This window comes from Phascolarctos cinereus, unplaced genomic scaffold, assembly GCF_003287225.1.
Source record: "Phascolarctos cinereus isolate Bilbo 61053 unplaced genomic scaffold, phaCin_HiC Scaffold_726;HRSCAF=1367, whole genome shotgun sequence".
Classification (NCBI taxonomy): domain Eukaryota; kingdom Metazoa; phylum Chordata; class Mammalia; order Diprotodontia; family Phascolarctidae; genus Phascolarctos; species Phascolarctos cinereus.
This window is the reverse complement of record NW_027556098.1, coordinates 319,685,523-319,698,408: the sequence shown is the minus strand read 5'-3', so window position 1 is coordinate 319,698,408 and position 12,886 is coordinate 319,685,523. Positions and strand designations below refer to the sequence as shown.

At 41.2% G+C, this 12,886-nt stretch overlaps 1 protein-coding gene across 1 annotated transcript in view; it reads left to right on the top strand.

Annotated features, from left to right (window-relative positions):
* The window catches only part of GDPD4 (glycerophosphodiester phosphodiesterase domain containing 4), a 130,496-nt gene that overhangs the window by 41,930 nt on the left and 75,680 nt on the right, over window positions 1-12,886 (top strand). Inside the window, 2 exon segments of the mRNA XM_078156933.1 lie at window positions 4,006-4,109; window positions 9,356-9,449. Coding sequence (XP_078013059.1) covers window positions 4,006-4,109; window positions 9,356-9,449 — 198 coding nt within the window.

The window sequence follows — 12,886 nt, the reverse complement described above, 5'->3', positions numbered from 1 at the left end:
TAGGGTACATCACTGGTTTTTCCTCAAGTATCTGTGTTGTGGCAGAGAGTTCAGACCTAGGATCATAATCTCATAGGTTGAGAGCTAGAAGAGACTCAAGAGGCCACCACCTTTACTTTACAGATGAAGAAGATAAGGCTTTGAGAGGGTATTGTGCCTAGCATCACACAGCATCACACAGGTGTCTGAAGTGGGCCTTGGACACAGTCAAGTCTGACTTTAAGTCTAGCTCCCTGTACCCTACACCAGGCACCAATCCTAACCTTTTTTGTGTTATGGACCTTCTTAGAATTTTTGCTGCCTCTGTTTATGATGGAAGGAAATAGTAAATTTCAGTTAGAAATTAGTGAAAATAAAGACTTATTTTTCCTATCCAAGATCGTGGACCCCTGGAAAGCTATCCAAGGACCCTAGGTTATGAATCCTTACCCTATGCCATGCTTGAAGGTGATGTGTGTGTGTGTGTGTGTGTGTGAGAGAGAGAGAGAGAGAGAGAGAGAGAGAGAGAGAGAGAGAGAGAGAGAGAGAGAATGAATTACAGGGTGAAGCTTTCATAACATAAGAGAGAACTTTGTAACAGTTATCCCGAAATGGAATGAGCTAAGGAAGGGACTATTTCTTACCTTCCTATTTATCCCCAACACTTAGCGCAGTTCATGGTGTGTAATAGATGCATAAGAACTATTGCTCAACTTGACTTGACCAAAAGTGCCTCTCCCAATTCGAGGGGAACCTATTTTAACATCCTTAGGAAAAGATAATTGTCATTCATTCAATATCGGACTGTACAAGTCTTTCCAGGTTTTTCTGAAGTCAGCCTGTTCATCATTTCTTATGGCACAATAGTATTCCATTACATTCATATACCACAACTTGCTCAGCCATTCCCCAATTGATGGGCATCCTCTCAATTTCCAGTTCTTGGCCACCACAAAAACAGCTGCTATGAATATTTTTGTACATGTGGGTCCTTTTCCCGTTTGCATGATCTCATTGGGATATAGCCCTAGAAGTGCTGTTGCTGGGTCAGAGGGTATGCACATTTTTATAGCCCTTTGGGCATAGTTCCAAATTGCTTTCCAAGATGGTTGGATCATTTCACAACTCCACCAACAATGCATTAGTGTTCCAATTTTCCCACATCTTCTCCAATATTTATCATTTTCCTGTTTTGTCATGTTGGCCAATCTGATAGGTGTGATGTGGTACCTCAGAGTTGTTTTGATTTGCATTTCTCTAATCAATAGTGATTTAGAGCATTTTTTCATATGACTATAGATGGCTTTAATTTCTTCATCTGAGAACTGTCTGTTCATATCCTTTGACCATTTATCAGTTGGGGAATGACTTGTATTCTTATAAATTTGACTTAATTCTCTATATATTTTAGAAATGAGGCCCTTATCAGAGAGACTGGTTGTACAAATTCTTTCCCAATTTTCTGCTTTTCTTCTAATCTTGGTTGCATTGGCTTTGTTTGTGCAAAAACTTTTCAATTTAATGGAATCAACGCTATCCATTTTGCTTTTCTTAATGTTCTCTATCTCCTGTTTGGTCATGAATTCTTCTGTTCTCCATAAATCTGATAGGTAAACTATTCCCTGCTCTCCCAGTTTGCTTACAGTATCAGCCTTTATATCTAAACCATGAATCCATTTTGACTTTATTTTGGTATATGGTGTAAGATTTTGATCTATGCCTAGTTTCTGTCATACTGTTTTCCAGTTTTCCCAGCATTTTTTATCAAAGTGAGTTCTTATCCCAGAAGCTGGGGTCTTTGGGTTTATCAAATAGTAGATTACTATAGTCATTGACTACTGTTTTACAACACTTTTGTGAGGTGAACAGGGTTGGTATTCATATTCTCCATTCTACAACTTGGGAAATTGAGGCTGTAGGAAGTTGGATCCCCTTCCCTCAACCAGAATCAGTGGCAGAGCCTGTTCTAAGGAACCCAGGTCACTCTGGGTCCTGGCCAGACCACATGTTGGGGTATGGTTTTTTGTTCTGAGTATCATGTTTTAGGAAGGACATTGAGCCTAAAGCATGGGTTCTTACTTATTTTTCTGCCACGGGCCCCTGTGGTGGTCAATCTGGTGAAGCCTATGGGCCCCTTTTCAGCATCATGTTTTTAGATGCACAAAATAAAAGATGCCAGATTACAAAGAAAACCAATTATATTGTAAAAGACCTGTTAGAATATATATATTTTTAAAAAGCAAGTTCACAAATCCTAGGTTAGAAAGCCTTGGATGGGAGTGTGTTTAAAGGAAGACCCTTAGGATAATGATGAGAAGGCTGGGAACCTTTGAGACTCCTTCTAACTCTTCTGAATTAGATGATTCTCCATTTCCTGGTCCAGTGCTTTCCCCCCCAAGGTAGCACACTGTAGTCTTGCCTCCTAATCTGCATTATGAAAGAGTTCCATTAGCAGGCTCCTGACATAACACTTGCTCCTCATTGAATCATTTGGGTCTGCTCTTTGATTTTTAATTTAATTTATTTTTTTAAACAGTTATTTTAGGCAATTGGGATTAAGTGACTTGCCCAGGGTCACACAGCTGGTAACTGTCAAGTATTTAGTCTGAGGTGGAATTTGAACTCAGGTCCTCCTGACTTCAGGGCCAGTGCTCTATCCACTGCGCCACCTAGCTGCCCCTGGGTCTGCTTTTGGGCGTATGAATGTGTTTTCTTTTCCTTTTAAGGAAATTGATTATCTTTCCCCCAAAACTCTGCTTCAAAATGGAACCTATTCCTGACACTCTCCCCCTTTCCCAACCAGAAATCCTAGAGACAGCTGTTTGTCTCAGTTGCTAGAGTATCAAGCCTAGAGTCAGAAGACCAGACTTCAAATCCGTCCTCAGATACTTACCAGCTGTGTGACCCTGGGCAATTTGCTTCTGTCTCCCTCAGTTTCTTCAACTGGAAAATAGGGATAAATAATAACACTAACTTCCCAGGGTGGTCGCAATGATCAAATGAGATACTTGTAAATTGCTTAGCTCAGTGCCTGACACACAGTAGGCACCTAATAAATGCCAGTTCCCTTCCTTTTTTTTTGTTTTATTTTAGGCAATGGGGTTAAGTGACTTGCCCAGGGTCACACAGCTAGTAAGCATTATGTGTCTGAGGTCGGATTTGAACTCAGGTCCTCCTGAATCCAGGGCCAGTACTCTATCCACTGCAACACCTAGCTGCCCCTTGGTTCCCTTCCTTTCAAGGGACTGAGTAACATTAGGAAATATTTTAAGAGACATTGGAGAGAGCACTAGGCTTGTGGGGTCCGAACACCTGGATTCTAGTCCTAGGCCTAGTATTTATTAGCTATGTGGATTCCACAGCCACCTAACATTCTTGAGCTTCAGCTGGTTCATTTAGGGTTAAGGGGGGTGGTAGTACACAAAGGGAGTTAGTGAGGGATGGTTGAAAGAAAGCTAGATTTGGAGGACCTGAAATTGAGGACCTAAGTTCAAGTACCAGATCTATCACTTACTAGTATGGGACCTTTGGAAAAAAAATCGCCTTGCTTTTCTGGGCCTCAGTTTACTCATTTGTAAAATGAGTGGTTAGACTCAATGACCCCTGAGACCCCTTCTAGCTCTCAATCTGTGATCTTGTGATCTGTAAAACTAGATGATTTGCTCACATGCCTTTCAGATCTATGTTTAAGGGCGTTTCTTGAGCTGAATTCCATGGTTTCTTCACTAATTTTCTGTTTTGAGGACCCTTGCAACTCTGAACTTCTATCATTTTGTGAACACAAACCCAATTTAATAATAGTCTGAGCCGAACATTAAAAAAGGAAGTCTATAGCTCATCTGCCCCTCCCTCCCTCACACACACACACACAGAAATAGATCATGGGATTACCTCCTGTTTGGCATTTATTTATACCATTGCACCTGTGCAGAAAATTCATTTGCCTCTCTGAAAAGGATATGCTAAGATTTCTTTAGGGCTGCTTGAATCAGAGATAAGCCAGGCTAATTTTCTTTTCTTTCCCAGGGAGATCAGATATTTTTCCCCTTCCTGCTTGCGACATTATGCTTGTCATTCATGTTTCTGTACATGTGGCTGGAAGCGAAGAACGACTACTCCACCTTTGATGAGTGAGTTTCCCCTCTTTGATGTTGGCGATGTCCTTAGTCTTGCTACAGCATCCTTTCTCCAGAGTGCTCTGGGGCATACCAGGAGAAGTTGGGAGATGCCACAGGCCTGGGCTTTGAGCTGTTCTGGCTCTGCCACTCACTCTGTTCCCTTAAGCGAGTCACTTTTTTTTTCCTCTATGGGCCTTGATTTCTTCCTCTGGAAAATAAGAGCAGCGTCTGACTGGATGTTCTCTGAGGTCCCTCAAAGCTTTGGAGTTCTGGAGATCCTTCAGCATGCGCCCATCATTCCTGTATTGGTCTGGGCACAGGGTAGGATGCTGAGTTGAAGGAGTGGCAGATTGGGAGCTTCAAACATCCTATAGTGGTCTGGCTTCCTGTGCCTTCCATCTCCAGATGGAGTAGTCTCAGATGATGACGGATGTCCAGTATTGAGCTCTGTTCTTTAGGTGGGTTCCCTATGTCTGTTTGGTAGAATTTTGCGAAACATAGGGACACACACACACACACACACACACACACACACACACACACACAGTATGTCCTCACTAGATGGTGGTTAAAGTGATTGCTGTTCTCGAATCACCTAACAGGGGTGGGGGAACCTGCAGCCTAGAGGCCATGTGTGACCCTCTAGGTCCTCAAGTGTGGCCCTTTGACTGAATCCAAACTTCATAGAACGAAACCCTTAATAAAAGGATTTGTTCATAAAACTTGGAGTCAGGGACTCAAAAGGCCGCAGGTTCCCCACCCCTGCTAGAATCTTTGACCTGGAGATCTCCTCTCTCTTATGTCTAACAGTTTCTTCTTTGTAGACGCCATCTCTGCACCATGTTTCCGATTTCCCTCTTCCTCCATGCCTCCTGTCACTGCCCTGGCATAGGACGTACAGATGAGCAGCTGTCTGGCCTGTGGCCATGGCCTCCTTATGGGACATCCCCTTCCCCTGTTCTCCCTTTTCCAGGTCTTCATGTTGCTTTACATCTAGCGGAGACCCTGGGCAACCCCTATGACTTCTCTCCGCCTCAGTGTCCTCATCTAAAATGGGAATGATGACAGCACCTGCCTCCTTGTGCTGTGGGAGGGTGAAATGAGATCATTTGTGTAAAAGGCTACGCACACCTCACCCGCTGTCTTAATGCCAGGATTATTCTCTTTGTTGTCATCAGGATTACTAGTCTATAGTTCCTCGTGTGTTGATCTCCTCACCTCACTCCCCTGCTCAAGAGCTTCATCGACTCCTTCTTACTAATGGGAAAAACATTTATATGTCATTGTTGTTGAGTCGTTTCAATCATGTCTGACTCTTCATGACCCCATTTGGGGTTTTTTTGGCAAAGATACTGGAGTGGTTGGCCGTTTCCATCTCCAGCTCATTTTACAGATGAGGAAACCAAGGCAAACAGAGTTAAGTGACTTGCTCAGGGTCACACATCTAGTAAATGTCTCAGGCCATATTTGAACTTGGGTCCTCCTGACTCCAGGCCTTGATGCAACACCTAACTGCCCAGCGTTTTTATAGTGCTTACTGTGTGCCAGGACCCCGTGTTCAGTGTCGTTACAAATATCATTTCATTTGGTCTTCCCAACAATACTGGGAGCTAGGGACTCTTACTGTCTTCCTTTTAGAGATGAGGAAACTGAGACTTGTCCGAGACCACACAACTAGGAAGCATCTGAGACTAGATTTGAACCTGAGTCTTCCTGGCCCCAGGTTTAGTTCTCTACCTAATGCACCACCTAGCTGCTTCTATCTGCCACCTGCTGCTTACTGAATAAAGGCTAGGCCCCTTTGTTTAGTATTCAAGACCCCATCGTGCTGATCCCTCTTTGCAAAATACTCTGGGTCCTTGATTGCAGACTGATAGCTGGAAGGGACATTTCAGGCCGATCTCCTCATTTTGCAGATGAGGCAACTTAGACCCAGACAGTAAAAGACTTGGCCCAAGGTCATACAGGCTGTAATGAAGGGGGAGAGCTAGGATTTGGATTCAGGAGTTCAAACTTTAAAAGGCTGTGATGTTTCCACTGTACAACATGGGGTGTGTGTGTGTGATTTTTATTGAAGAGGGAATTGCTATTTAGGTATATGTTGTATAATAAATGACCTCTCAGCTCCCCTCCAATTTTGAGAGTGATTCTGCTCAACACCTACTATGTGCCTGGAGCCCTAAGCTCAACACTCTGGGGAATATTGAAGTTACATGGCTTTCTTTTGGCCTCCTCTCCCTTCACCCCAGTCCACATATTTACCTTTTGAAAACTGAAGCATCCTTCAACATCCAGCTTAAATAATGTCACACACACAGCCCCTCCCCAAGAAACTTTTCCTGATCTCTCCCAATTGGAAAGGACTTTTTAGCTAGGTGGCACAGTGGATAGACTTGAGTCAGGGATGGGACTTGAGTCAGCAAGACATGAGTTCAAATCCAGCCTCAGATATTTAACTAGCTGGGTGACCCTGGGTAAGTCACTTAACTTCTGAGTATCTTAGTTCTCTCATCAATAAAAATGGAGATAATAATAGCCACTCCCTCCCAGGGTTGTTGTGAGAATTGAATGAGATAATATTGGTAAAGCGCTTAGTCTAGTGCCCTGACACATAGTAGGTGCCATATAAATGTTTTTATTAAATGTTAGCTATTATTGAAGAATTTTTGGATCTTTTTATTCAATTTTGCTATGTTGGTTTTAGTTTTTCGAGTTGGAGCCATGATAACCTTGGTATAGGGAATTCCCCAGTGAGGGACTTCTCTTTACCAGTACAGATGGCATCTTCTCCATGCAGCATCTAGCTTGAGAGAATTGTCTGGGAGTTACTGACAGGTTAATTGGGTTGCCAAGGGTCCTACCTTCAGCATGTGTTATATGTACTTTGTAATTCAATGAGACTGTCTTCTTGCTGTTCTGCTAATATAATACTCCATTACCTATCTGAGCATCTTCACTGGTTTTCTCCCTTGGCGAGAATTCTCTCCTGCCACATTGCTGCCTCATCTCTGCCTCCTGATACCCTGGCTGCCTTTCTTCAGGTCTTGGCTAAAATCTCACCCTACACAAGAAGTCTCCCTTGATCCCCCTTAAAGGGGGTCTTCTGAGGTTCTCACTAATTTTATCTTGTCTATATCTTTTTTGTACATAGCTGATTGCAAGTTGCCTCCCCCATCAGGCTGTGAATTCCTTGAGAGTTTTGGGTTTGTTTTGTTTTGGTAATTTTAGTCTACTTTTGTATCCCCAGTGTATAGCAGGGAGCCTAGAACATAGCAGGCACTTAATAAATGCTTTTGGACTGACTGTCAGGAGCTGTCCTTGGGTTCAGACACTTCCACAAGGCAGGGTGAAATGGAACTGCAATGGGAAGGGGGTGGCTATAGCAGCTGCAGTAATTCATATATCTACATATATGTATGTATGGGTGGGTGAGTATATGTGTGTATGCACACACATATGTAATGTATGTGAGTGCATATATGTATATGTGTGTAGTCTCCCATTCACAATTAAAAACATACACACATCAAAAGCAATTAAGATAAACCTTGTTTTTATTTACAGAAGTCCAGCTTTAGAGTACAACTTAAATCAGTTAAAGAAAAACAAATTGAAAGGACAGAAAACTAGAATGAAGCATTTCTATTTGGAGGCAGAAAGGTAGTGGGGAAAGGAGGGAGACAAGAGATAATTCACCAAGGGAAAATCTACCAATAGTTAGACATGCCCCACACTTGGTTGTAGCTCTGCCCTCTGATCTTGGTAGACACAGACCTACTGCCCTGATGGAGTCTGAAGCGTACTCCACATCACTTCCTTCCTAGCCTGAAAATATATTTGTATATGTACGTGTGTGTATACACACCTACATATATATATGTGTGTATGTTATATATATGTATATGTATGTATGTATATATCCTAGCTGTAGTCATAAGCTGATTGAGAAAAGAATTTTGTGGTTTATCAATTTTGGATAAATGTTCCAAAAGTCAGAGCTAAACCAAATCCAGAGTTTTCACTTTCCCTCATCCAAAAAGAAGGTATAGCATTATTTTGCTGGCTGGGACAAGGTTGTGCTATTAAGCCATGTTGCCTCACTTGCTTTCCCCCCCATCCCTCTCTTTCCCCCATCTCAGTGTAGGAAGGATTTGAGGATAATGGCTAAGGAGTAGGAATTGTCTTGTGAGAAGAGAAAAGGTATGGCTGAATCTGCCCAGTGATACCCACATTCCAAAGGTGTGAGGGCCAAAAGAAGGTGTAGTTGCTTCCAAGCCTATATCTGGACAGGAGCAGAAAGCTTCATAACACTAGTGCTTAAGTCTTGCAGCCCAAAGGAGGCCTTAGTCACTGTATGCTTCCCTAGATCCTACCTTTGCTTCCTCTGAACTGTTGCAAATTTCCTCCCCCCCACAATTTGTGTTTTTTCCTTTCCTTTCCTTTCCTTTCCTTTCCTTTCCTTTCCTTTCCTTTCCTTTCCTTTCCTTTCCTTTCCTTTCCTTTCCTTTCCTTTCCTTTCCTTTCCTTTCCTTTCCTTTCCTTTCCTTTCCTTTCCTTTCCTTTCCTTTCCTTTCCTTTCCTTTCCTTTCCTTTCCTTTCCTTTCCTTTCCTTCTCTCTCTCTCTCTCTCTCTCTCTCTCTCTCTCTCTCTCTCTCTCTCTCTCTCTCTCTCTCTCTCTCCCCTTTCTTTCCCACTGATCTACTTATTAGCATTAAGTTTTTAAACATTTGGAATTCCAAATTCTATCCCTCCCTGCAACCTCCTCCCTTACTCCAATGAGAAAGCAATCATGTTAATTTTTCTAAAAGTTTATTGGAGAAGAGAGGATAATAACTAGAGAATGTCAAGGGGAAAAAAGTCCTTTAGGTTAGGAGACACCTGAGGATATTTATGGAAAATGGGAAGGGGGCTAAGGAAAGAACCACTGACAATGAAGAAGAAATTGGGGAAATGATTGATAGAGCGAGGTCTTGGAGAAGCTCAGAGTGATAGGATCAAGGGTACAAGTGAAGGGGTCAACCTTAGCCTGAAGGAAACAGGAGGGGAAGAGAGAAGGGGAGTGAGTTTTGAGATTTAAGGAATTTGAAGATCTCTCAAGGCCATTCACAGTCAGATTTCCATGTTAATTTTCCAATGTTCCCTCTAGCCTCTGCATAAACTTTCCCTTTGCTGCAGCCAGACTGGTCTCCCTCTCCCCCATATAGGCAATACTCATTCTTAGCATGTTTTAGATAGTGCAATGCCTTGCTGTTTTTCAGGTACATTTACCAGTTCACAAAACATTGGTTTTACTGGTCCTTCTTTCTGGTGATTTCAGCCTCAGTCATGGCCAGTTACGTCATGTTCCTCATGGTGAGTAAGCTCCCTCCGACTTAACCCTTGTGGTACTTGGGACTGGGAGACCAGTAGTCCCCCTGGGGGTGATGGCTACCAATGGACACCAGCTGTCCATAGGCAGAAGCCCTTGGGAGCCCCCTGTAGCTCTCTTAACAGGCCTGTTTAAACTAAAATTCTCTTGGGTCTCCCCAAACTCTGGGATGCTATCTTCCTTAGGCAACACCTTATCATATGATGGACCAGCTAGAGGCAAAATTGTGACTTGCATGAGTGTGTCTTTTATCCTCTAAAGACATTTTTGATTTCTCTCCTAAGTCCCTATGATTTTTATTATCTATACCCCAGGAGCAGTGAGATGAGTTTGCAGACACATGATCCCCCAAGAAAATAACCAGCACTTTCATACCTTGCCAGTTCAACCCTATTTTAGCTTCATAAAACATGGAATCGAAGCATTTAGAGTTGGTGGGGATCTTAGAGACATAATTTTACCTCCTCACGGAGGGAAAAATTGAAGCCTGGAGAAATTGAAGAATGCTTTCAGCATTCTTCTTCTAAGCCCATTCCCATCATTAGGAGGATGGACTTCCCTCTCTGATTGCCACCCAACACTGCTTCTTAGCCACCCAGTGATTGTTGCTTTTCTCCTCTCCCCTTATCTGAAGTTGTCGAAACTTCTTTGTTCTCTTTTATTCCTTTGGAATCAGGCTCTTTCTGCCTTCTGTGGTGACAGTTATTATGAGCTCATGGGATAAAAGGCTGAAAGGGACAGTCCTTCTTCCAAAGATTTCCTTTCTAAACAACATGTACATTTTAACTAGTAGCTTCCAGAGACAACATCAATTTTACTGTGAAAATAATTAAGAAGTGGACTCATTAAGGCAGATCAATGATGAAGATGTCTAGAATCAGATAAGATTTTGTGGTATTCCCAGATTATACTATGTAGGCAGCCATCTATAGCTATAAATAAGGCTGGCTTTGGTCCTTTACGTGAGTTCATCATTTCCCAGTCTTGTTACAAAAATGATCTGTGACCTTTGCAGAAGAATCTTTTGTAACGTGGAACAATCTTGTGTAGATTTTGGACCTAAACATCGTTCAAATCATATTCCTCAAAGCATGAGCATGCCATAAAATAGGCACCAGAGATGAACAAATGTAGTTTTTCAGTTGAGGGTTTATTCTAGACCCCATTATCATTGCAAATGGGGTTCTATTCTTTTTTTAAAAATTAAAGTGAGTACCATCAAGAACTTTGAGAGAATTTGATGACATTACTGCCCTATTCCCACCTAAGATCATTGCAGATAACTGGTTGGTCATAGTGTAGTGGGAGGAGCAGTAATTCAGTCAGTCAATAAACACTAAGTGCCTACTATGTGCCAGGCACTGTGTTAAGAATTGCAAGTACAGAAAGAGGCAAAAGACAATCCCTCCCTGCAAGGAGCTCAGAATCTAATGGGGAAAACAACAAACAAATAAATACGTACAGACAAGCTCTTTACAGGATAAATGGGAAATAATGTAAAGGAGGAAGGTACTAGAATTAAAAAGTATTGGGGAAGGCTTCCTATAGAAGGTGAGATTTTAGTTGTGACTTAGGAAACTAAGGAGATCTGTAGTTGGAACAGAAGAAGGAAAGCATTTCAGACATGGGGAAGAGCCAGAGAAAGTGGATGTCTTGGTCATAGAACAGCCAGGAGGCCAGTGTCGCTGGATCAAAGAGTATATGTTGGGGATGTCAGGTGTAAGAAGCCTGGAAAGGTCGGAGCATAGGCCTCAGAATCAGAAGACTTAAATTCTTTCCCCCATGCTGTCAATGACTCTCTATATGGATTGTATGAATCATTTCTGGGTCTCAGTTTTCCCATCTGTCAAACCCTAGTTGTTCACAGATTGTTAGTAACATATGACACCATTTTAAAAACAAAAGTGCGAAGTGTCATGTAAATATAAGGCATTATCACCTTATTGGAGGCATTACATTTTTAGTAACCTCCTTTACCACACCACACATCCCCAAGGCCTCACTCATCAATTTCTTTTAATTTTTTTAAATCATGTTTGTTTTTTAAAGATGTTTTGTAGGCACAAAATCATTCAAAATGTCTTAGTAAAGGGCCCAACCAATGACTTTCCTCCCCTACTCCCAAGCCTAGTTTCTTTTGAATGAAACAGGTTCTTTTATCTCATTCACTGAATAAGTTAAAAAAAATAAACTATAGACTTGGCAGCAAGATAACTGAGTGAGATGAGTGTCTAATTCCTGCTCCCCTCTATCACCTCAAAATATCAAGGTGTGCTAAAGAGAGTAAAAGAATAACAAATAATAGAGGAGAGTAGAGCATTCATCCCTAGGAAAACCTTACAGAAAAACCAGTAGAAATGGTAGAAGAGGTAAACAAGTAAACAACAAGTTAAAAAAAGAGGATCTAGTACAGTAAGCAAATACTATGGAAAAGGAGTGTGAAAACCCCAGGAAAAAAAGAGACCTCCAGAAATGATAATGGGACCACAGCAGGATCCTCAAGAGTGGTTAGAAGATGAAAACAAAAATCAAAGGTAAAAATAAGGATAGAAACTACAAGAGAAATTAGAGTTTTCAAACAAGAATAAAAAAAACAAATGAAAATGAAATACTTAAAACAAAAAATGGAGAATTTCTATAAATTGATGGGGAAAAGATGGCAGCATGCCTGGAACTCAGAGATGCAAAAGAGGAAAAACATATATTGGAACAAAATTCAAAGACAGTGGGATGGGGAGAACACCTGAACTCCCCCTACAAGGCAAAATAACTGGTCTTGAAGATAGAATGCAACAAGAAAATCTGAGAATTATTTGTCTTCCAAAAATATATGATGAAACAAAAAAACCTGAAATAACATTTAATAAAAGCATATGAGAAAATTGACCAGATGTATTGAAAACTGAATGGATCAATAGAATTAACAGAATGTAAACAGAGACCCTCCCAAGTCCAAGTCATGTCAAAACATTGTGATCAAGTTGCAGACCTTTAAATACCAAATATTGCATGCATCCACAAGAAAGTCTTTCATATAACGTAGAAAATCAGAATTGCAGAAGGCTATTCCTTGTCCAAGAGAAATGAAAGTAAAAATTGGAACAGGCTATTCTGAAAAGCAGAATTACCTGAATCCTGAAATAATATTGTCCTTCAATGTAAAGCTTAAACTATCAGTGAAAAAAAGTAGATTTCCAACAAAAGGAAAAATCTCTAATTCCTGCTGGGAAAAAGCCAGAAGTGAGTAGCAGATATGAAATATATCAAAGAGAAGAAACTTAGAGAAGGTAAACAAGTCCATAGAGCATGAAAAGATGTCAAGCAAAAAAAAAAAAAAAGAAATCAACCTTTATATACTTCAAGGACTAAACAAAGATAGTGAATTTTTAAAATCCTTACTTTGACTAAAGATCAGTGAGAA